This window comes from Octopus sinensis, linkage group LG24 (genome assembly GCF_006345805.1).
Source record: "Octopus sinensis linkage group LG24, ASM634580v1, whole genome shotgun sequence".
Taxonomy (NCBI): Eukaryota; Metazoa; Mollusca; class Cephalopoda; order Octopoda; family Octopodidae; genus Octopus; species Octopus sinensis.
Window position 1 is genome coordinate 21,476,212 of NC_043020.1, and position 25,927 is coordinate 21,502,138.

A 25,927-nucleotide genomic window follows, 5' to 3' on the forward strand; every position below is an offset into this window, starting at 1 on the left:
GCGCGAAAGTGTGCGTGCGCATGTGTGAACGTGTGACTGCGCATGCGTGAAAGCGTGACTGCGCGTACGCAAACGTGTGAATGCGCAAGCGCGAATGTGACTGCGCATGCACGAAAGTGTGAATGCGCATGCGCGAACGTGTGGATGCGCAAACGTGTGACTACGCATGCGCGAAAGTGTGACTGCGCATGCGCAGTCACACTTTACGAGGGAGGGAAGAAGGGGGAGAAGCAACACAGATGCAGGTGTGAGCATGGACGCCAACTCCGCCGCCATCGAAAAAATTGGAAGAAATGGTAAAAAATGACGTTAAATTATTTTTAAAATCGTAGACTCATCGTAGATGCGCGTTAATACCCAGACGGGCTCGATATTAATCACGACTATAAGATACCCGAATTTGGTTAAACTGCACCGCAAAATGTGGGAGTAGTTAGGAATCTAAATCGTAGGAGACAGACACTCACACAACTTCACTTTTATATATATTGATATATATATATGTATAAATCTTTTAAATTTGTTTATGGGAAACGTTTTGAATATGCAAATAAAGCTCCTATTCCATGAAGATGATCTTCCTGATACCCATGGATACTACAGACTACACTAATCATCCCAGGAATACGGACTGTGCTCTGAAGTGATGTGATTTGGTGAAATGTGCATAGCAATGCATTAAAATATTTATAGATTCCATCCAAGGATTATTGCTATTATTACTTAGCTCCTGTGCCGGTAGCACGTAAAAGGCATCATTCGAGCGTGATCGTTACCAGTGTCGCCGTAATGGCACTTATGCTGGTGGCACGTGAAAAACAACATTTGAGCGAAGTTGTTGCCAGTGTTGCTGGTCTGGCTCCTGTGTAGGTGGCATGTAAAAAACACAATTTGAACATGGTCTTTGCCAATACTGCCTGACTGGCCCTCGTGCCAGTGGCATGTAAAAGCACCCACTATACTCTTGGAGTGGTTGGCATTAGGAAGGGCATCCAGCTGTAGAAACTCTGCCAGATCAGATTGGAGCCTGGTGCAGCCATCTGGCTCGCCAGTCCTCAGTCAAACCGTCCAACCCATGCCAGCATGGAAAGTGGACGTTAAACGATGATGATGATATGTATAAGGGATTTCCATGCATGTTTCGTTGTTAGCTACCTCAACAGCTCCTTTATATGATCTACTGGCTAAAGACATCATCAGGAGGAACCATGTCCAGTTTCGACCCCTACTCCTCTACCATTTTCGACATGGTGGGCCCCCACTTCCTTTCAGAGATGTCTTCAGCTCTGGTGTTGAGTGCGTTTCTCCTTTCAGCTTTTTTCTTTTGTTCTTTGGTTTCTTCGATGTAGCATTAATGAATGCCGGCTGGCGACTGACCATCCTGCCAATTTTTCTTTTAAATACTTGCCAGTAGGCGCCAGCACCAGCTAACTGTCATGTGACACTGTCTAAGCTTCATCTGATCAATGGAGTGGAAGGGCGTGAAGTTGTAGCCCATGCCCTCTCTAAACCTGCCTTCCAACAGTGTTGTGTTCAGTTCCAGCTGTTTGGTGGTACAAGCCTTCAAACCAGGAAGAGGGCACACTATGAACGAGATCGCGACCTTGGCCCACCTGTCAAACAGCGATGCTGCTTAAGTGTTAGCCAGCCTCATCTAGTGATGCTATTTCCCAGTCGGCATGTTATGGCTTTCAAGCCATTTTTGGTCTTCTCGCTTCAGCCATATATAGAAGCTGGCTTTTTCAACTGCCTCCTGTATCCTCCTTATTACTTTTCTCAGCTCTGAACTTGAAAATGCAAACTTTCTTTTAAGTAATGTCATATTTTTCCTTTCAATGAAGCCTCTAGCTCCCACTGCGAGGTGGTAATACTCGACAGTCCATCCCTGTTCTCCACACTCTTTGACTAATCTCCCAAACCTATTCTCCTTCCATTGCTCTGCATTAGTGATGTTCTCTTCCCATGGCACTGTCAGCTGTAGCAAAATTCTAATTTTCCATTCTGTGTTCCATAGGATTAAGTCTAGTTTTTTTTGTTTTGTTGTTTTTATGAGTGGAAATTTTAACATTCTTTCTGAATCCATGGCCAGCTCCCAATATCCTTCCATCTTTCATCTGTCTCATATATTTTATTTGAAAGCTTCTTTCATCTCTTTTACACAGCTCATGCAAAATGGCTTGAAATTGTGCAACCCTAGACTGGCTCTTGCTTCTTGCTTTGGTCCAAGTATATCAGCATACCTTAGCTTTCCGATTGCCCTGTTTACTGCCTCTTCTACTTTCCATTTCCTACCTGTTCTTACCTTTGGAGGGTTTTCCCGGATGCTCTGATCTTTTGAATACCTTAGCATCATTACTGTCCTTGCCTTTCCTGCCTTATGTTCTTCAGCAATTGATGTTATCGGTAGTTGCAGCACGGTTTTCCATATAGTGCAGTTGTAATCAGTGGTTTTGGAAGACCAAGCCATTTTCTGATAAACACACTGCATCTTTGTTCCATTCTTTCTACTCTGCTCAAGTTTATTTCGTACACTTGTAATGGCCACATTATCTTTGGGTACAGTCCAAATTGCCGTATCCAACATTTGAATTTTTCCAGTAATGTCATTCTGTCAATTGCCTTTAGTCCTTGTTCCACTAAATTGTGTGTTTCTTTGCTTTGCTTCTTATCATTTAGTAAATCTCTGTACCATCTGCCGAGACTCTTTACTGGTTGTTCTTTCACTGTTGGTATATCTTCATTGTTGGTATATATATTGGGTCATCCCATATATATTGCGGTGTTTTCAATTGCACAAACTAAAAGTTGGAGGGAGACAGGATAAACTATCTGCATCAACTTGCTATAAAAGCAGGTAGTAATTTTACCTTGACTTTATTCCTAGTGCAAGTTTTGGAGAGTGCAGTTCGATTTTAGCAGTTACTTTTTCAAAGCTATAATGGAAGTGAGAAAGGAGCATATTTGGCATATTTTGCTGTATGAGTTCAATAAAGGCAACAACACAATGGAAAGTGTGAGGAATATTAATGCAGTATATGGGGATCGGACAATAAGCGTAAGCCAGTGTGAATGGCAGTTCCAGAAATTCCGAACTGAAAACTACAGCCTAGAAGACGAGCCTTGTCCTGGAAGATCTGTAGAGCTTGACGAGGATGTCCTGCAAACCCTGGTGGAACAAAATTCCATCGTAACTGTTGATGGATTAGCAGGGAAGTTTAGATTCAATCATTTAATCATTCATCAACATCTGCATGCCGTTGGAAAAGTCAGCAAATTAGGTCAATGGTTTCCTCACAAACTTTCTGAGTCTAATTACGTGCAGAGAGTGAATGTGTGCCCTTCTTTGCTGCCACATCTCATGAATGAATATTTTTTTTTTGATTGAATAGTGACTGATGACAAGAAATGGGTTCTCTTTAAAAATGTCAAATACCAAAGACAGTGGGTAGGGAAAGGAGAAACACTGGCACCTCAGGCTAAAGAAGGTCTTCATCCAAGTAAGGTGTTGTTATCTGTTTGGTAGGATATGAGGGGTTTAGTCCACTTTGAACTTTTAAACCCAAACCAAATGATAACAAAGGAGATCTACTGTGAGAAGCTTGAGTGGCTTAAGTCAGCGCTAGAAGAAAAATGACCATCTTTGGTTTCAAGATGAAAGATGTTCTTCCATCAGGATAATGCTCAAACACAAACAGCAAGAATGACATTGCAAAGGCTGGAGCAATTTGAATGGGAAACAATGCCCCACCCACTATATTCACTGGACATTGCCCCGTCTGATTATCATTTATTCCTCAATTATCAAAATCATTTGGACTGAAAAAATATGAGTTTGGTGGACAAGGTCTAAGTAGTACTGGAGGAATAGTTTTCATCACAGGCAAGTGAATTTTGGAAGTCTACCAGATAGCTGGAAGAGCACTATAGAAAATGGAGAGTATATTTTAGATTAAAAAAGAACTTTGCTTGTCTTAATTTTTAAAAATGAAAGAAATATAAAAAACCGCATTATTTATGGGATGACCCAATATATATATATATATATGTATATATATAACAAAGATATACAGGTGTCAATTCATTACAGCCATTTCAATTAATCAATTAAATGGAGCTGCTTGAAATAGTTGTAATGAATTGATGCCTGTACATCTTTGTTAATTATTTATATTCTGCTCACCTAACTTGGAATCTGCACTTCGGAAATACTATAGAAAGTACCTTTATAAAAAGTACATGTCTGAATTACAAAGAGTGGATATCTTCACTTGGCTGGATTGCGTTTTCTACACACGACAGGAATATTAGATACAAATACGCCTACACGGAGTCTTGATATTCAATATTCAAATAATATTGTTGGGGTGTGCAGAATATACTGAACTAGCAAGGTGCCTCAATTTAAGTACCCCATTCAATGGAATCTTAATTATACACACACACACACACACACACACACACACACACACACACACACATATATATATATACTGTATTTTGAAATAATATCATGAAATTCAATATCAAAAAAATTCCTCACGAATTATTTCAATATACAGTATATATAAGCGCTCGTATTAATGTCTAAATACTTTATGGTATTAATATTTTTAACATTTTATACAAAGAGCACTCAATGTAAACTCAGTATATAATATTCTAACAGAATATATATATATATATATTGCAGTATCACCCAGTGTTGCTTGGGTTTGTTTCGACCCTTTAGAATTGGAATTTTTGAAAAGTAAAAATTTTGCATTATGCAACTTGTTATTCTCTTCAAGTGAACATTTTTCCAGTTGAAATACACCGAAAAATGGTGGCACAGCAGTCAAAAATCGTAAAAAAAATAGGGATTTTCATAGAAAAAAAGCACCTTTTTGATGTAAATAATTTTTCGTGTTAACATGGTCTGATTTGAATTTTATCTTCTACAGAATGAAGAGCAAGCCTTCTTCTATCGTACTCTCAATTTTGGTCAACTTGCACTGCAGAGTCTCGAAGGAGATAGTGTTAGTTGAAGGCTACCAAACCTGCCACAAACAGACAAATTCAGCTTTATATATATAGACTAGCTGAAGGTGACCCGCTCTACGCGCGGGTAAGAGTGTGGTTGTTACTTTCTGTTGCTTCCTTTCAGCACGTAAAAAGCACCATCCGAACGTGGCTGATTGCAGCGCCGCCTTGACTGGCTTCTGTGCCGGTGGCACAGAGTGGTTGGCGTTAGGAAAGGCATCCACCTGTAGAAACACTGCCAGATCAGACTGGAGCCTGGTGCAGCCTCCTGGCTTCCCAGACCCCGATCAAACTGTCCAACCTGTGCTAGCACGGAAAACGGACGTTAAATGATGATGCTGATGATTCTCCCTCTTTGTTTCTCTCTCCTTTCTCACTCACTTTCCCCACTCTCTTACTCTTCCTTTCTCTTAGACTCTCCCTCGCTTTCTCTTACTCTCTATCTTTATCTATCTCTCTCCCATTTATAAACAACAAACGATCTTGAGTAAGTTGAGAAATAAAATATTTAGAAAGATCAATCATAAATATCAGGCAGTAACAACGGAAAGGTCTGCTTCAAGGCAGACAGCAAAACACTAACATTTAAAAGGGACAGACGAACTTGCGAGCTGAATAAAAATAATAAAATATTGGAAACGAAAGTTTGAAGGGATAGAATCTGAGGATAGTAGAGACACCCATGGCTGGCATTTCTTAACGACGGACAGCAACGTTTTGACAGTTTAATGGCTGGCTTAAAATTTTGAACTTGATGTAAAAGAAAATTCGTAAACACCAAGTTTTGAAGTGATTCTTTCTCACGACAGTAGACTCACCATGGCAAGCATTCAAAACTTCTTCATCATGGATGGCAACACATTGACGATTAAAAGGCTGGCGCAAATTTTTTAGCTTGATGTAACAGAGAGTTCCTAAACACCCGCTTCTTTAAATTTTAATCCCCTTCCAGCCCCATTTAGACCCCTTTTCACATTTTGGTTAATATAACCCGATTTCATTCGGGTCTACTGCGGCCACATTTTATAAGATGAGGAATTTTGTCCTAGAGGTCACACCTTTCATTTGGGGAAAAAAAATAGTTGTCATGCAAACTTGCCAGCACTTTTAACATAGGTCTGCATATTTTCAGCTCAACCGACCACATAATGCACACATTATATATATATATATGTATATATGTGTGTGTGTGTATTGGAGTCTCTCTCACATGTGAGCGTTGATGCTGAATTCGACTGGTAAGCAGGTAACCTTGTCTTTGTTGAAATAGTTGTGAGCTGCTGGAGTTATTTCTCTGACGAGTAATAGGAATTTCCATATCCTCCGAGGAAACACTGTTGACCCAGACAATTAGAATTAATTTTAATAAAAGCATCAATTTAAGAAAAAATAATAAAGTAGTAAAAAATGAAAATTTAGCAGAAAAAATTTGCTGGGTTCTAAATAAATGTTAAAATGTAATAGATACGAAAAACCTACGTTATCACCAGAACACGAATGCTCGCTGGTGTGTTCTGTTTGTATTTGCTCCATCGGCGCGTTAACAGGCAGACAATAGAATGCGATGGCGAGATTCATAATATTTGTTGTCATGATTGTGTGGTGTTGGTGGCGATGATAATTCTCTCTATGAATGCAGACAGCGAGATATAGAACGCCGTTTGACGAAGTGAAAGTGATGGGAAGGTAGGAAATAGAGTGAGTGAAAAAGTGCTGGGAAGAGAGGAAATAGCGTGAGTGAGTGAGGAAGACAGATACATTAAAGAATGGGAGTGGACTTGTCAAAGTGGGTTTTTGGCCCTAGCAACGACACCTTTTAAGATAGGGATTTCTAACGTAGCCCACGGGCATCGTCACCTCATTTTACATGTCCCTGTAAATTTTGGAGTCAATCCGACGGGATGTAGTGGCCTTGAAAGCGATCCAAGCGGTCGAGTCAAACAAACTTTTTTTCAGTTTTATAAATAGAGATTTGCTACACACTACTTTCCATCCTTAATAATGAAACTTGGTAGATCCAAAAGTTACACACACAGATACATACACAGACACACAAGTTGAGTTTTATATATATAGATTTCTCAACAGGGATTTCAGGGGAGAGTTTCAGGGAGTCGCTGGCGATGTATCGTGATGATCAAAAATCCGGCCTGCTAAAATTTAGTTAAAAGTGATTCAAACTGCAGACTCAACGCAAAATGGTCACATTTAATTCAAAGCGTTAAAAATGTTATGAAAACAATTGGTATGTGTTCACAAAGTCCAAACGATTAATATGAAAAAACCGTCCAGACTACATCCCGAAAATTCATTTCTTTGCCGAATTTCTACAATGTTTACGACGATTCGTTTTTATATCTTGATTTTCTATTTTTCATGCAATTTACGCATGCTTGCACGCGTGGTGAACACAGTTCACGTCAAACAGCTGACTGAGTAAAGTTCACTATTCAATGCTTAAACAAATAAGGCTTAAACAAACACATTATCGATTTTTGCACTTGCGAGGTGAATTTTGGAACAGAAATAGCGCAGTTCAATTTTCATTCGCCTAAACTTTAAGTGACCCATTTTGGGTGGTTCTACGATTTGTTGGCTAGGAGGAGATGTGCCGGGAAGTTAAACACACAGACACACAAGTTAAGAAACAGTTATCTACTGACCTAATGGTTCTGATTTTGGGATGAGACCACCGGTCACTTTGAGGTATTGAATCTTTTATTAATAAATAATATAGATGGCTGTGTGGTACAAATTCATTTCACAACCACATAGTTTGGATTCAGTTTTGCTGTGCAAAATATCTACTATAGCCCACAGTGACCAATGCCTTATGGTTAAATTCAGTCGACCTGTTGCATATATGTATAAATACATGTTATATGCATGTTTGTATTTGTCTCTTATTATTTGAGAACACCTGTTGAGAAAAGTTTAGGGGCAGTGCAACTTGTAGAGTATCTACATGAGTACTCACATTTAGAAGAGAGGATGAGAATGATCAGTAGAAGCTGCAAAGAGATAAGTAGTTTTGATTAGGTGTGCAGGTGGCTGCACAGTGTATGAGGTATGAAATTGAGAAGGGTTTTTTAAGTATCTTATTTTGTAGGCTCCTTCTACTCTTGTTACACTGACAGGTCAAGGGAAGATTAAAAAATAAAACAGACCAATATGAATCTGAAATGTCAATTTGTTATTAACCCTTTGCTTATCTAAAGCATTTTCAAACGTTTGCCCTCAACATTCATGCTTGTATTAAGAATTTTAGCCTTTGTTTCATACATCCTGAGTAATGAAAAGCTTTCCTTTCATAAGTCCCAAGTTAATTTTGTGGGAATGTGTATCACATATGATATACGGCTGCCAAGGAAATATGTCTTGTGTATCACATGTGATACACAGGACAAGCAAAAGGTTTTAATGGCTTCATATTGATGTTGTTTTACTTTCAGGTTTGGCCAGAGATTTGTTGATAAAGTTGCTAATCTAAAAGACATTGTCACTTTCCACCGAAAGAAAGAGATTGAGATGAATAAAACAGACATCAGTGTTGCTGGTTAGTTTTTTTCACTTTTGGAGTCATTTTCAGATAGACGATGGTGTGAGTTTGTGGTTGAGAGGCTTGCTTTTCAACCATGTGATTTGGGGTTCAGTTCTACTGCACAGCACCTTGAACAAGTATTTTCTACTATAGTCACTGGCTGACCACAGCCTTGTGAGTGGATTTGGTTGACAGAAACTGAAACAAGCTCATTATACATATAAACATAGAAGGTTTGAGAGTGAATATATATTTATTTAACCTTGTGATTTCCATAGGGTTACAACTGTTTTGCAACCTTCTTGTATTAACTTCAGTATGTAAGAAATTATGTGTATATGTTTGCATTAATATATATGCTCAGCATTATACAGTATAATTATGTATCCACAGAATAATGCAAATAAAGAAAGTTAGCTCCTCAGATCACTGGGACATCATAGTTACATCAACAGTTCAATTCTAAATATACACACAAAATTCACTCTTTATATATAGATATGAATATGCATACACATGTATGTATATTTTAATATGGGGAGAATTCACAAAAAAACAAAAGACAAAGACAGGTGGTGTATACAACTAACAGATTTTTTAGTATAACACTCAGGAAGTGAAAAAGTGTTTAACGTTTCAAGCCTACGCTCTTCCACAGAAAGTAACAAGGAGAGAAAATAAAGAATGTGTAGTGGCTAGCAATCTATCATCGCAAATGCCGGACAGAAGGGTCACACAGGAGAGCGAGGGAGAAGAGGAGATAATAAAGTAGTGGTGATCCCAAAATGAAGGTGCGCATGCGTATGTATAAGAGAGTTTGTATGTGCATGTGCAAGAGGGCTGGTGATCTTGACGTGTGTATGTGTAGGTGTGAAAATGTGGGTCTAGGAAGTGGTCAGTGCTGATGTGTGTGTTGTGATATGATGTGTTGTGTAGTATGGTGGTGTGGTGTAGATTAGGCTGAGGGTGGGAGTGGGTGTAAGGGATGGGGTGGGTGAGCTTACAAGGGATGGGTGATGATGAAGGGGGAAGGAGAAGGTGGGTAGGAGCGAAGAGAAGAGAGGGGAGTAGGAGTGAAAAGAAATAGGAGTCAGCAAGAGAGGAGAGGTGGGTGGGAGGAAGTAGGTGTGAGGGGGAGAGAAGCAAGGGGAGGAGAGTTGAGCCCATGTGATGCAAAGAGAGAAGATTAATCCCTGTTCATGGCGCAAATGGGAGTCCGGATGGTCCCTGTGCAAGGACAATCCGAACATGAACGGGTGTTGCAAAGAGTGACCGGTAGAGCAGAAATGGCATGAGACCAGGGTGTCATTGCCGAGTCTGATGTCTCAGAGGTGTTCCACGAACCGGTTTTCCAAGCAGTGTCCTGTTTGCTCGATGTATAGAGAAGGGCAGAGAGTGCAGTAGATGATATTGGTAGAAGTGCAGGTGAGGGAGTTGGTAATGTGATAGGGTCGATGATGGGTGTTGGTGAGGAGGGTGGTGTTGGAGAGCTAAGGGCAAGTGCGGCAGTGTGGGCGGGAGCATTGGAATGAGCCGGGTTGAGAGGTTGGGTTAGGGAAGAAGCTGTGGACCAAGAGGTCTCGTAGGTTGTGGGCTTGTTTGAAGGAGGGGAGGGGTTGTGCAAAGTGGAGGGGGTCGGACTGGAGTTGCCGGAAGGCTTGAGAATGGTGCTTTGGAGAAGTAGGGTGGAGAGGTAGGTGAGGGGAATGAGAGGTGGGAGACAGTGGGGCAGGTTTGGGAGAGAGCAAATGCACGGTCCATGGAGCGTGCTCTGGCAAGGGTGGTGTGGATAGTGTTGAGGGGATATCCCTGTAGGATGAAGTGGCAAGCCATGAGTTGAGACTGAGTCTCAAAGTCATAGTCATCACTACAGAGCCTGCATAGATGAAGGAATTGGGAATAGAAGATGGAAAGCTTGGTGTGTTTAGGGTGGGAGGAAGAGAAGTTGAGGTATATGCAATGCATGTTTCTGTTTATATTATTCTATGTATATATTATGTTCATATTTTAAAAATTTGTACCTATTTCATAAGTATTTTGTATACACATTTACATGAGTCTATCTAGTATTTATATATGAATCATCAAACAATCAGATACCAATAAATTCAAATAGAATTAACATCCAAGGTAACTCATGTATGATAAGTAAATCCAAATATTGCTTAAAAGAATTTCAAGAAATTCAGAGCATATTAATAAGACCTGTAAGGAGTTGCTTTATCCACATCTGGCCTCAGGGTTGTATGGACAACCTGGGGAAACTGCAATCTCTCTCCTAAGTGCATTTTCATATCCCATAATTGAGATCTTTGCAGCAAGCTATGTGTTGTTTTTGCTGACTTTACTGGTTTCTCTCCCTCTTTCACAAACTTAATTGCTGCTGTTGCTTTCCCTTGGTGATGATGTTTCTTATGCCTTTCCTGCTCCAGGGTGTCAGCAAGTATTGCAAGCACCCTATCATGGTGCCATTTGTATCTGCCTTGAGAAAGTGCTATTCTGCACCCTGCCAAGATGTGTGCCAGAGTGCCCCTTTCTCCATAAAGTCTACACAGCTTGGTCTTCCCTCAAACTCTGTCTGTGCAGATTTGATGACGTTGGGGGTGTGTCATACACTGCCCACAGCAGGTTGGAGATGCGTAAAGGTTCCAGTCTCCACAGGTCAGTGGAGATCCCATTTAGTCCATGCACCTTGAGATACCAACAGCTCTTGATTTCCTTTTATTTTCCTCCTTGCACCACACCACTTCCTGGGTCATAGCCCGCCTCTCCCTGGTGGCTGCTTTCTTCCATTGTTGGAAATAGAAAGACCCAAGACCCTGGCAACCCCTGCATGTAGTTCCAGTCGCATAGCTCCAGCATCCCTTCAGCCTGAGTGACAGCAGTGCTAGCTACATACTTTTGCTTAGACCTTGTGGTAATACCTGCATGTCTGACAATCTCATCTTTAGAGTCTCTGTACATCATTACAACATTACATTTTTGCTACTTTAAATTCCTCCACTACAGATGACAGAGGAAGTTCTAGCTGTTCTGATCTTATGTACAGGCCTATTGAAGTGAAGCTTGGGGGGACACCTAGCCATCTTCGGAGGTATTTATTTATCTTTCTCTCCACTTGACATTAGAATATCATACAGCGTCAACTACCATATGAGCCTTGAGAGCTGTCCATGTTGGTAGAGCCATGCCCTGAACTTTCCTGGAAGCCCTGATCTATCAATCCTCATCAGCCACTCCTTCACAATTTTCATGCCATCTGACAGCAACTTGCCAAACATCTTTCCAAAGCATTTAATAGGATTTTCTTCTGTTGATGGAATGGCCTCTCTTTGCACTTGCAGCCTGATTTTGTTGGTTACCTTCCAGCTGACAGCTGGCTGATTCCATTGTTGGTCCTTGGCTTCTCTATCAGCAGTTGATATGAGGAGATTCATACCCTTGATGAAAAGAATGGGGGAAATCATGCACCCAGTTAGGATTCCTTTCTCAAGGTCTTGCCACTGAGTTGTGAAAAAGGCTGTTCTGAAACGTAACTGGATGCCTCCAAAATAACTGCTGATTATTCCCTTATATGTAGGGGAACATGATAGCAGTCAATGGCTGCATATATGAAGGCATGAGGAATTGATCCATATGCATTTTCCAGATTCAGCCAAACCACTGTCAGGTCTCCTTTACTTCTCTTAGCCTCCTGAATCAACTGACTGAGAATTCCAGTGTGTTCCAGACATCCCAAGAAACCTGGAACCCCACCTTTCTCAGTCATGTATGGTGTCATCATTTTGGCCAGTACAGAAAAGATCTTCCCCTCAGTACTCAGGAGGGAGATCTTCCTGAGTACTGATTAATGGCTGTAGGGTTTTCTTGTTTTGGCACAAAACATCCTTCTGCCTTCCTTCAACATGGTGAGATGATACTCTTTGTCCAGATCTTTCGGAACAGCATCCACAGCCTCCAAAGCCTTTCAAAAAATTAATGGATTAATGATTAATGAAGTTAGCATTTTGATTAATGATTAACAGAATTAACTTTTTGATTAACGGTGCCCACCTCTGTATACACAGACAAGTGAGTGGACAAGAAGGGCACTCAACACATTTATTGGGAGTTACATGTATGGATCAAAACAGTTTGATTCAAATTCGGTGGTACTCCAGTTTCAAGTATAATGCTAATCCTGAATTTGCCATTTTGAATTTGAATGCATTCATTAAATAAAGGTATTATTATCAAGTTGGGTCACAGTATTAGCTGTCAGTATACCATGTTTGAATATAGTTTTTGCACACTTCTCAAAGCCAAATTACATATTGATGTCATCACTGAATATTTTCAGTTACTAGTAGCCCTTTCAGATCCTTGTCATCTTTTGCATATAATTTCAGATCATTCATGTAGAGCAAGTGTGAGATGATCTTATCATACATTTTGTAACTGTAATTTGTTCTATTCAATGCATGGGACAAGGAAATGAGGGAAAGACAGAAGAGAAGAGGGGTGAGTCAATCGCTGTAGAATATTCTACAATCTATTTTGACGTTCTCTAACACAGTTGAGCCTTTCTTGTGGTTGAGAACTAATTTCTTGTTCCTCAATCCCGTACTATGTTGTAGAAAACTCATTACGAAAGCAGAGATTTTGTATATATTTAGAGCCTTTAAGATCCAGCTATGTGGGGAAAATCAATCCATGCTGTGCTAAGATTTCAATTTTTTGATGAGCAAATTTTGAGTATCATATTATTTATTAATAGCTGATCTTTGCAGCCATATGAGTCTCTTTTGCACCCTTTTTGTTCAAAAGGAAAGTTGCTGTTTTGATTGAGAAATCGGTACATCCTGTAGTTATTTTTTTTTTTGTGTTGTTTGTTTTAAGGAGTAGGTATTTTATCCCTAATGTGAACCAGTTTGGAGTCTTTTCAGGGTTTCTGATGATATTAGTGTAACATTCCATTTACTGGCAGTGTGCTGACGAGAGGTTGTTAAGCCAGAGTTTAGGATTTTGTCATGTCCAAGAGACTTCCACTTATGAGCTTTAGATAGAGTCTTTTGAGTTAGTTCCTGCATTGTAATATCATTCTATCCCTGTTCTTCATTCTCAGGCATTCTTTCTTCTTCTCTCCCTGCCCATTCAGCTTTCTTGTTGAATACCTCTCTATTGCTCCATATGCTTTTCCAAAATGTTACTACTTCTTTCATATCAGGATTTTTTACTTCGATTGACAGTTTCCCTAACTCTGTAGAATTCCTTAGCATCAGTTTTAAAGATATTATTTTGTCTGTAAAATTTGTTTCTCTTTTCATATCTGCATAAGTGTTAATTAAGCCTTAACCTGCACCTTTTGCTTAGACTGCATTAGCCTTACTTTCTACCTCAGTTCCAACTCAGCCATCTATTACTTCAGGTTCTATGTTGCCTACGTCACCATCATGTTCAGGGGTGTCTCTCAATAGGTTGAATAATGTTTTTCTGTTCATTATTCTCAGTACCTGCACCATCTGCTTCAGCTTGATTTTCTGGCATGATAGTGACATTATTTTTGATTGTCTGTATTTCTGGAGATATTTGGTGGTTATTATGCATGATGTCTCTGCATATGTTGGCTAGTTTTGTTTGCATGAGTATAACCACGAGTGTCATCCCCTATCATTTCTCTCCAGATATTGAGATACAACTCAGTTTTATTACGTTCTGGTTGGTTCAGTGCTGTGTAGAATGCTGTCGTAACTTGTTCATACTTCTCTCTTGCCCATCTATTTTTAGTGGTTCTTTTGATATTTGTTTTGTTTGATGTTTGTCTTAAGGTGTCAGGATTGATTTCTTGGTTCTGATTTCCCTCAAGATCTTTTCAGAGGAGTTTGTTCCAATTGTTAACTTTTCAACATCAGGTTGGTTCCTCCTTGGGCAACACATCCTTGTGACAGATGATGCATTTTAATTTGTTTCTAGTTTGCATTTTATATGATGAATCCATTTTAATGTTACTGGCAAGGAGTGTTTTTCATCACTACTCTAGATAGATTTGCATCAACAAGCTTGGAGGGGTCTGTCTACCCTCATTTGGATGGGCTGTGCTGTGTTGGTGACCAACACAGTATTCGCAACCCTGCAGCAGTGGGTTAAGCATTTTGTGGGGGTTTTTTTATTTTTTGGAAAGTACAAACTCTTCCTGGTATTGTATTGCATCAGTATGTTTTGTTATGAGGTTGTTCTTGAATCTTTTTGTTGTATTAATGTTTTGTATTGTATGTGTAATGTGAGTTGTGTTCTTCAGTTGGGTATCTGACTTGTGGAGTATGTTGTTTATTTTATTTTACTGGATATTTACTGTATGAGTTTGGCTATTTCAGTTTTGGAGGCATTGCAAGTGTATTTTGTTTTTCCTCGTATTTTTATCACTTTTCCTCCATATCTCAAATGTTACTTTTATTATTCCTGTGTGTTTTGGATATAGTTGTTGCGTTGTAGAATGCATATAGCATTTCAATGTAGTTGTCATCTGTCCATCATTCTCTTTTGGTTTTGGTTTTTATTTAGGCAGTCATATTAAGAGATGGATCTGTCTGTTCAGTGTTAACTTTTTGACAAAACATTGCCTCTGGACATGTATTGAGGCTTCTTTCATACCATGATTGCTCAAGTCTCACAGAACAAAATTCACCGCTCCTTCTTCAGAGCTTTATCATTGAGCACAGCTGTCCCTTTCCACTGTTTAAAAAGAAACTAAAGAAACTTGTTGCAGCTTTTGTTATAGTTATTTAAATACCATGTGCTCAATGCTTCTTTTATCTTTTACTTGTTTCACTCATTAGACAGTGGCCATGGTGGAGTATTATCTTGAAGAATTCTTAGTTGAATGAATTGATTCCAGTACTTACATTTTGTTAAGCTTAGTACTTATTCTATTGGTCTCTTTTGCCAAATCACTAGGTTACAGGAACATAGATACACCAATATTGGTTGTCAAGTGGTGGTGGGAGATAAACACAGATGCAAAGACACACACACACACACACACAATGGTCTTCTTTTAGTTTCTGTCTACTTAATCTAATCAAGACTTTGTTGGCCTGAGGCTATAGTAGAAGACATTTGTCCAAAGTGCTACACAGTGGCCACTGTGTGTTCGTGTGTGAATTGTATAAACACAAGCATTATATTTGTTGATGTTTAAGCAAGAAACAGCAATGTGCATATGTGTAGTAATGGGAATGTCTATGTGATTAGTTCTAGTGCTTACAGTTTTATTCACAGTTCCATTGTAAATGTATCTTGCAGCCCCTTATATTGTTTACACTTTTATGCATATGTTTTGCTGTGGCAACACATAGTTTTGATATTATAACTCCATGTGTTGTTTACAATTTTGAGAAAAATTGTTTGGTTTCCTGGGATGACTTACATTAAAAATAGTTTTCTTCCATTTTTGGCTGTTTCTTACATCCTTCTTGGTGATGATATCAGATCTAATCTTTCCTCCCAGAGAGCTCACTGAAGCATGTCATTATTATTATTATTATTATTGAGTGGGAGAGCAATGCATGCCATCAAAGTGACACTGGGGTAAAATATACGAAGCTCAGTATACCCATCATCACTACCTGACTCATAAGGGTACACTAGGCACATGCATCACAACCATATGTGCGCGACGTGGTGATCTCATATCAAGATAAACAGCACATGACCTTCCAGATGGGGCGCAGTTAGAATTTTCTTCTGGTCGAGTAACCCATCCCACTCAAAAGGTCTCTGAATAAGGGTTGTTTGACGATGTTGAACGAAACACCCATGTTTCCAGAGGTGAACCGTCTAAACCACAAAGAATTCCTCTCAACACATGGCTATGATGCTCTCCCACTACTTCTGCTCATGATTGGAGATGCACATATTGTCAGTTACTAAGGGATATGCTCAACTGGTTAAGGTCAAACAACTAACAAGCAAATCAGAATATTTGCTGTAGCCCATCCTTTATACCAAGACAAAACAATGTACATGATAATACTTCCAATCAGTTAAGATCAGAAGTCACAAGAGCCACTGCTTGGTACTGCATCAGGGCATTTGTTGTTGTTGTTGTTGTTGCTGTTGTTGCTGCTGTTGCTGTTGCTACTGCTGCTGCTGCTGTTGTTGATGCTTAGTGGCATTTTGTCCATCTTTATATTCTAAGTTCAAATTCCGCCAGGGTTGACTTTACCTTTCATCATTAGGTACCAGTGAAACATTAGGGTCAGTGTAATCAACAGGTCCCCTCCCCTAAAATTTCAGGCCTTGTGTCTTTAGTAGAAAGGATTATTCCTTCCTTTGCAAATATTACAATTAAGTGGATCACCTATTTCCTGTAAGGGAAAGTGGAGGCCATTCAAAAGTATCAGAAAAATATTTGACCGGGTCTCATAGCACTCCTAGAAGAGGAAATGATTTGCACCAAAAGAAGTCAATAAATATAAAAGTGCATTAATCGCACAAAAGAGAAAGCCACAATAGCCTTCTGCAACTGGAATAGAAAAATGTCTGGAAGAAGTGCGGCCTTCTGTAGTTTATATCTGCCGAGAAAGGCAATGTGGGACTGCGGTAGCTATCTGCAGCAATGAAGAGCAAGTGCACAGGATGGCTACAATGACCTGTTCCTCCGACCAGTTTGTTATGTTCTCCTTATACATGGGACGTCGTGTGACCAAGATCAGGATCTCAAACATACCTCCTCATAGGGACCAGGCCAGATTAAAGGCTATGCTAGTGGAGCATGGGGAGACAAACATGAAAACAAGCCCCACCACAAAACAACAGGAATTTTCAATGGAGTTCCAGGTTTTGGTTGCTCCAGAAGAAGTTCATGCTATCCCAGAATTTTTCTGTTTCAGAGAGTGCAAGCAGATGCAGGTAATTGTGGATAGTAGGAAACCTAGATGTTATATTTGTGGCAAAACTGATTACCTTAAAACTTTCTTCTCCCACTGTGGAGAAGTCAAGAGAAGTGTCTCACTCTGAACTGTTATTCCCAACACCAAATCCATTGCAAACCCAAAGAGGAAAGGAGTGGCAACTACAAGGACAAACACAGGAGCAGATGGACAAAAAGGCAAACAGAAATCGTACTGACTCCTTGGATATAGAAGGGGCCTCAGATGAGACAAAAATACCTGAGTGGGTGATTGTTGAGCTACCCCCAAAAAGAAAAAAGAGGGAGAGTGGGTGAAAATACAGATGTAACCCCTAAATCCCAAAAGTTTGTGGGCACCTAGCTGATTAATCTCAAAAATGTTGTGTCCAATCTCAAAACCAATGTTGCAAACCCCCAATTTCAGCAACAACAAGAGAGATAAAACCAACTACAGCAACATTGAGAACTGAAACAGCATTTTCAGTGGCAGCAAGAAACAACAGAATCAGCAACATGTGAAACTTAAATAAAAACAACCAAAACAATAACAGTTACATCAACTGCAAGAGAGGGAACTAGTAGAACAGCATCTCTCAGGTGAGCCTCTCAATTACGCAGTCCTACAGAAGGAGAATGAGGAATTAATGGAGTTTGTAAACTCAAACGAAAACAAAATTTTGACAATGAGCTAGGGTCTTGATGCTCTCACTATTGTCTAAACCCTAGAAGGGAAGGTTCTGATGAGAACAACTCCCACCTTGTATTGTATTTTGAAGAAACATTTCCCACATGATGTGGGAGTTTGCACAAACTTATTGGATGAAAGAGTATTGGAAGGCCCATTTGAAGACCCTGGAAAAAGACCAACACAAGACTAGGTTAAGTGACTGACACTTCTTTTGTTTTTCCCCTCCTCGAGAACAGTAATTCGAAAAATAGGTTGTGTAAATTCTCATGAGGGCAATGTGGAACAGTCACCTGCTCCACAACCTCAAGTCAGTATGTCTGGATGCAGCAGCCATCAGTGAAATTAAGATTTCTGAAACACAATTGCTTGTCTACTTCTAGACAACTACAAGGTTTTATGTCTCCTCCAGTTGACCTGGATCAAATGGTGTCATGGTGCTATTTCAGAAAGACCTTGACATGAAGGTGTGTCTGATTTTCTTAGACCCACTTGGTGAGATGGTGGTCTTGGACATAGCCAGCAAGGAATGCGACAGTGGAGCCTTCAGACTAGTGGCAGTCTATGCTCCAGTAGGAGCTGGATAGCAGGATTTCTTTAGACAACTGGAGACTTTCCTAGGAACATCTCGCTTATTAGTGTTAGTGGGCGATTGGAATGACATTTTAGATACAAGCAAAGATTATGTGGGAGTAGTGGATAGGAAGGTGGGGTGCAAAAACTTTGATAACCTTTTCTGGCATTTCTAACTGTATGACAGGATTCATCTCAATTTCCAAAATACACCAATGTGGACTTGGTCAAATTGTAATGGATCATACTTAGATAGAGTTTTTATTAGGCTTGTAGATAGGCATCCTTCATGATGTGGTGCCATGTGTTGAGACTGACAGCTGCAGAAATACCTAACTTACTGCCATGGTGTGAACAACAGTGATGAAAACAAAGATGAGGTGGGTATCCTTTGTGCAACATGCCTTCTGCTGCACATCTCATTCACAGAGCTACAGTCATAGGTCAAACATAGACCAAGATTGGGTGTTTAGTATCTAGAATGTTGCCCTCATTTTCAGATCGTTGGCTATTCATAGATCACAAATTCAAGACCTTTACAGTCAACTTAGAAAAAAACCAGTTACTGAAAGATGAATGTGCCCTTCCTGGTGAGGTAAGATTTCAGTGCTTAGACTAGTTAAACAGGAAGTGAAGAGAGCCATCGTCAACAACGGGGTGGATATCCTTAAAAAGGAAAATCAGAGAGGTGTCAGTTAGTTTTAGCAAAGAGATTGCTTTAGAAAACAATAAAATAGAAAATAAACTAGTTAGTAGTTTAGAAGATGCACTTAGAAGGGAAATAGCGAACAATGTGCTGCTGGCGAGAATGGCACTTAACCATTTCTTTGACATGCAGCATGAAGGCTGTGTTATCCGAGATAGGGTGCATGCACTGAAACATGAGGGCTTGGAAGCCATTGGTTGGTCCCAGCTAATGAAGGCACAGCATGGCAGCGTGCTCTCTGATTCCAAACAGACGAGCACAACTTTCGGCTGCACTTTGCTGAGCTCTTTTTCAAGAGTGGCAGACTTGAGACAACAGGTTTTGAGGCTTAGCTTGATGGTTTTCCACACCTATTGAACAGGACACTTGAGTGTTGCAAGAAAGCCAATTTTAGTGGAGGAAGTGGCAAATGTACTGAGCTGCTGTGTGGTATGCAAATCACCAGGATTGGATGGTCTACACTATGAGCTATATTTCTACATGTCTGATTTGTTTGCTCCAGTTTTGGCAGCTGTCTACTGCACCTGGCATCAGATGGAGCATTCCCGGTCATGTGAGCTGGAGAGTGGTGACTCTGCTGAGAAAGGATCTAAATAAGGGAGACATGATCAAAAATTTCCATAAATCTGCTCAACACTGAAATAAAGAGTATTGAAATATGAATTTGTCTGAGAGTATACTTATGAAATTATGTTTTATTTTATTCTTGTATGCATGCAGGGTATGCGTTGCCTCTCCAATGCCTTTTTTTCATTATTAACTTATATTTATATATCCTTTAATGTTGTAGTGTCTTCCTTTGATCAATGTAGATCCCACCTATTTTGTGTGTTGTATCTCGCCCTTTGATATTGACCTACATGTCTTGGGACCATGTGACCAATAAAAGAAATTATTGTTATTACTATTTTGCTGTAGAAGAGCAGTTCCCACCTTTTACCATTTCAGTTCATTTTGGCAATTGTTAATCCTCTGGGATCCCTTTTAATATTTAGTTAAAAAGGTGCAGACATGGCCGTGTGGTTAAGAAGCTTGTTTTCAAGCCATGTGGTCTTGGATTCAATCCCACTGCACTGCACATAGGCCACATGACTTCTGGGCTGACCAAAGCTTTCTGAGTAGATTTTGGCAGATGGAAATTGAAAGGAGCCTGTCATTGTGTGTGTGTGTGTATGCGAGAGAGAGAGAGAGATGTGTTTGTATGTACTCTTGTTCATTTCTAGTCTTTGAAAAACAGGTTTAGTTCTGGGAAAATATAAACTTACTTGGAAAGAAGCAAGGGTTTGTGATATGAAAGGCACAAATTCTGTCTGACTCAAGCAAAAATAAAAAAGTGGAAGTTAGACGATGTCGACTATGATGATGATGGCGATGGCGACGATTTTTCAAAAATGAGATGAAGTCAATATTGGATAAATTTCTTGAAAGAAATATTCCCACTTTTTGTTTGTAGTAAGTCTATGACATAACACAGTCATGAATAATTTTTCATTTCATAAAATATTTTCAAATTAAAAGATTTTGTGTTTACAGTCTTTTACAGTCATATAAATATGTTTTGTAAAATATTAATAAATATATTCTTTATTCAAACATTGTACACCAAAATATATTAACTGCTATTCTAGAAATATATTTGTAAAAATGTTTTAAAAGTGTATTCATCATTCTAATAGACAATAAGATATTAACCACTGTTGCAGAAATATGTTTTGAAATGATCATTACGAAAAGGTATTCTTTATTCAAACTTTATAGACAGCAAGGTATTAACCAACTTCAAAACTGAGAGTTTAGATGCAGCTCGTGTTGAAGACATTGTGAAGAAGCATTTTCAAAATGCAGAGCCGGTTAGTTATATAATTTTACATACTATACCTCTACCCTGTTTTTCTCTATATTTTTAAATTGTAACAAACAATTTTCTAAAATATTATTTGTCTGTAAATCTCTTTTAATGAACTATATATATATATATATATGTGTGTATATATATATATACAGACCCCAGTTGAACCGTCCAACCCATGCTAGCATGGAAAGCGGATGCTAAATGATGATGATGATGATGATGATGATATATATATCAAGTTTATGTCAAGTAACTCTAAAATTAAAAATTCTTTATACCAGTGTAAAATTACTACTGGTAATCAGGTATTTTTTTTATAAAGGAAGCACATCTTCTCAGTTATCTAAAAGAATTTCTAATCATTACTTTACATTTAGGGATAGAAATAAACGTAACAGTACAGGGCTTAGTAAACTAATTTGGGATCTAAAAGACCACAATAAACAATTTAGATCGGTTGATTCTCTTAATCTCGATACTCTATGATAAAGGCCAGGAATTCTGTCTTCTCTGAACTATTTTTATTCTTTTTTCTAAAAATCCCCTTGTAAACATGGTTATAGAGCGTGCTTACCGATGTAAACATTGGCAGAAACACACCTTTAGTTCATATGTGATATCCATCATTATATATAATTTAAACATTAATTTTCTTCTTTACATTTCACATTCACTAGATATATCTTTTTCCAAGTCTATATGGTTTTACTTTATATACATATAGTTATATGCTTCTCATTTATTTAGTTTTTCTTTCCTTTATCCCTCCTCTTTCTATAGGCTATATTTGATGTTATATCCTACTAGCAGATTGACCCGGCTTTTCTCGGGTGGATAGAAATTTGATGAATAACTTGTTTAAGCGTTAATTTTGACGAAATTGCATTCCATTTTATCCATACTTTTGGAAAAATCAAAACAAAGATATTGTTCGCAACAACGCATATTTTTATAAATTTGAAGAAAACAGCAGAAATCAGCTATTCGAATAAGGCTCAAAACACATAAGGGAAATAACTATATAAGCATTTTTAGAGAGTTGCTTCCCTTATATAAACTGAGCAAAATATGCGAAAAATTGATGGTAAATTTTTTTATCATCGTAGACTCATCATAGACGTGCACTACTACCCAGAAGGGCTCGATATGAATCACGACTATAAGATACCTGATTTTGGTTAAACTGCACCGCAAAATGTGGGAGAAGTTAGGAATCTAAATCGGAGGAGACAGACTCTCACACACACAACTTCAGTTTTATATATAAAGATAACATTTTTTTGAAACAATCTTAATAGCATTCAGTTAATCACTATACATATCCATCATTTTCTGTTAAAATGTCTTATTGATGAGTTTCATTTCTTCATTTCCTTCAAGAGAAGATTACATTGTTTTACACCATTTTATTCCTTTGGAATAATACCAATGATATCTTCGAAACATGTGTCAGGAGTAAAAGTATTTGAATAACACCTATGTTTCATTCCATTTATTTATTTGTTTATATATATATTGTATGTGTATGTGAGGGCGCATGGCTTAGTGGTTAGGATGTTGCACTCACAATCTAGCAATCGTAATTTCAATTCTTAGACTGGGCAGTGCATTGTGTTATTGAACAAAGTACTTTATCTCACATTGCTCTGCAATCATTTTGACACCCGACACACAGCACACTTGTTGAGACAATGTCGATTTTATGGAGAGAGTGATCTAATGTGTGGCATGAGCATTTGATCCCTATAAACAAATCATTTGTGCAGGTTGTTCGGCAAAAGCTGAATGGTCATATGTTATCGTCGACGGGAGAGTCCATCACATATATATACACCATGGATTCCCTATTGTTATGCATGCGTAATGAACACAAAATAAAATAAGACAACACGAGAGGCAATCTTGTATTAGCTTAATGCTTCAAGTCATATAAAAAAACAACCAGTACACTCTATTGTGGTTGGCATTAGGAAGGGCATCCAACCATAAAATACAATGCCAAACAGTCAAATGAAGCTTGATATAACCCTCCGGCTTGCCAGCTCCTGTCAATTGCCCAACCTATGCCAGCATAGAAAATGGACATTAAATGATGATATATATATATATATTATATATATATATATATATATATATATCTTTATATATATAAAACTGTGAATGTGTGTCTGTCTGACTGTGAATGTGTGTCTGTCTGTGTGATAACCTAAAACTTGAGAACTACACAACCAATTTCATTCAAATTTTACACATGCCTTACTTAGGGTCCGGGGAGTGTCATGGGCAAAAAATGTTCAACTTCTTGCTTAGAGCGAGCCCATAGCAATATCATATCTTCTCCACTATTTCAGTATTACGTGTTAAAAGTGAAACAAAAACGTTTCTCTATTTTATTTCAGATACTTTCACTTAAACAATAAAAATAATAATAACAATTGAATTATATGTAGTAAGTAATAATTAAAATCAAACTAAAGTAACATGACAAAAGTAAAAATAGCAATTGGTATAAAATTGCATCAATGATTTGAACTTGAATAAGTGGTTTCACATGAATGGGAATAAATTAAAAATAAGATTAGCGTGCAGAAATGGAATAGTCCAGATGGATAATAAAAAATTAAATTAAAGAAATGACTACTGTCTATAAAGTATACAATGTAGAGAAAAAAGAAGATTTGAACACATGGAGGAAAACACCTTCGAAAAGTGTCTTGGTGTGACTATGAAAGGTATCTAATCAGAGGCGGTAAATTTGCCACAATAGAAGCAAGGTAGAAATATTTTATTTATACCTTTATAATGCCATAGGAGATAAATGTGTCCGCATGGGTGATGGTTCACTTGCACTAAACGAGGCTGCAAAGAGAGAGGTTTGGAGACATCACTATTAAAGGTTGCTCAATAAAGGAAATGAATGGGAGAAAGAGAGTCTGCCAAATGTCTACCCAACAGAGGGACCAGCTATCCAAATTGACACTACCTTGGTAGATAAAGCAATTAAGAGTATGAAGACCGGGAAAGCCCCAGGCACATCAAGAATCACTGCAGAGATGCTCAAAATATCTGGTGGTGTTGGCTATAACCTAGTCACCTATATAGTTAACCAGGTGATACACAAAGGAGTCATACCCAATGACTGGTGTAGCAGCACCATAGTCAACTGCTACAAAGGTAAAGGTGACACCCTAGATATAAATAATTACAGAGGTATCAAGTTGTTGGATCAGGTAATGAAGGTCACGGAGAGGGTCATAGCCCAACTAATTAGGGAGAGAGTCAGTTTAGATGAGATGCAGTTTGGTTTCGTGCCAGGGAAAAGCACCACTGATGCTATATTTCTGGTAAGACAGCTGCAGGAGAAATACCTAGCCAAAGATAAACCTCTGTACCTGGCTTTTGTTGACATGGAGAAAGCCTTTTACAGGGTCCCCCGATCCCTTATCTGGTGGTCAATGAGGAAACTAGGGATAGATGAATGGTTAGTTAGAGCTGTGCGAGCCATGTACAGAGACGCTGCTAGTAAGGTGAGGGTTGGCAACGAGTACAGTGAAGAATTCCAGGTAGAGGTTGGGGTCCACCAAGGTCCAGTCCTCAGCCCCCTCCTATTTATCATAGTCCTCCAGGCAATTACAGGGGAATTCAAGACAGGATGCTCCTGGGAGCTCCTCTATGCTGATGACTTTGCTCTAATTGCTGAGTCACTATCAGAACTACAGGAGAAGTTTCAGGTGTGGAAGCAAGGATTAGAATTGAAGGGCCTTAGAGCCAACCTAGCTAAAACCAAAGTCCTAATAAGTAGGAAGGCAGATAAACCACAAATCCCTTCAGGTAGATGGCCCTGCTAGAAAAGGCGTAGGTAGAAACTTTATAAGATGCACCCAGTGTAAGCTATGGATACATAAGAGGTGCAGCAATATCAAAGGAAGGCTAACTGGGAAGATAGTTTTTGTATATGGCTCAGGAGCAATAAACACTGAAAATGTGCAGAGAACAACTTCCACCACATTCCAGGGAGAAAAACTAGAAGTAGTTGATAGCTTCCGTTACCTAGTCAGTAGCGGAGGAAGGTGCACTGAAAGTGTAGCTGCTAGAATAAGAATAGCCTGGGCAAAGTTCAGAGGGCGCTTACCTCTGCTGGAGACAAAGAGCCTCTTGCTCAGAGTAAAAGGTAAACTGTATAACGCATGTGTACAAACAGCCATGCTACATGGTAGTGAAACATGGGTCATGACTGCTGAGGATATGCATAAGCTCGTAAGGAATGAAGCCAGTATGCTCCACTGGATGTGTAATGTCAGTGTGCATACTCGACAGAGTGTAAGTACCTTGAGAGAAAAGTTGGACCTAAGAAGCATCAGATGTGGTGTGCAAGAGAGATGACTGCGCTGGTATGGCCATGTGGCGAGAATGGATGTGGATCGCTGTGTGAAAAAGTGCCACACCCTAGCAGTTGAGGAAACCTGTTGAAGAGGTAGACCCAGGAAAACCTGGGATGAGGTGGTGAAGCATGACCTTCAAACATTAGGCCTCACCGAGGCAATGACTAGTGACTGAGACCTTTGGAAATATGCAGTGCATGAGAAGACCCGGCAAGCCAAGTGAGACCATAACCTCGTGGCCTATGCCAGGGGTGTAACCAGTCCACTTATGTGTACCTT

The 25,927-nt window shown here is 39.1% G+C and overlaps 1 protein-coding gene and 1 long non-coding RNA gene across 2 annotated transcripts in view; both read left to right on the forward strand.

The window, feature by feature from the left end:
• The window catches only part of LOC115223932 (double-strand break repair protein MRE11), a 62,053-nt gene that overhangs the window by 16,079 nt on the left and 20,047 nt on the right, over positions 1-25,927 (forward strand). Inside the window, exons 4-5 of the mRNA XM_029794668.2 lie at positions 8,472-8,575; positions 21,173-21,264. Coding sequence (XP_029650528.1) covers positions 8,472-8,575; positions 21,173-21,264 — 196 coding nt within the window. The remainder of the gene's footprint in view (positions 1-8,471; positions 8,576-21,172; positions 21,265-25,927) is intronic.
• Positions 16,813-20,077, forward strand: LOC118767713. The gene is made up of 2 exons (XR_005003627.1): positions 16,813-19,732; positions 19,786-20,077. It is a non-coding gene; the product is annotated as an uncharacterized LOC118767713 (long non-coding RNA).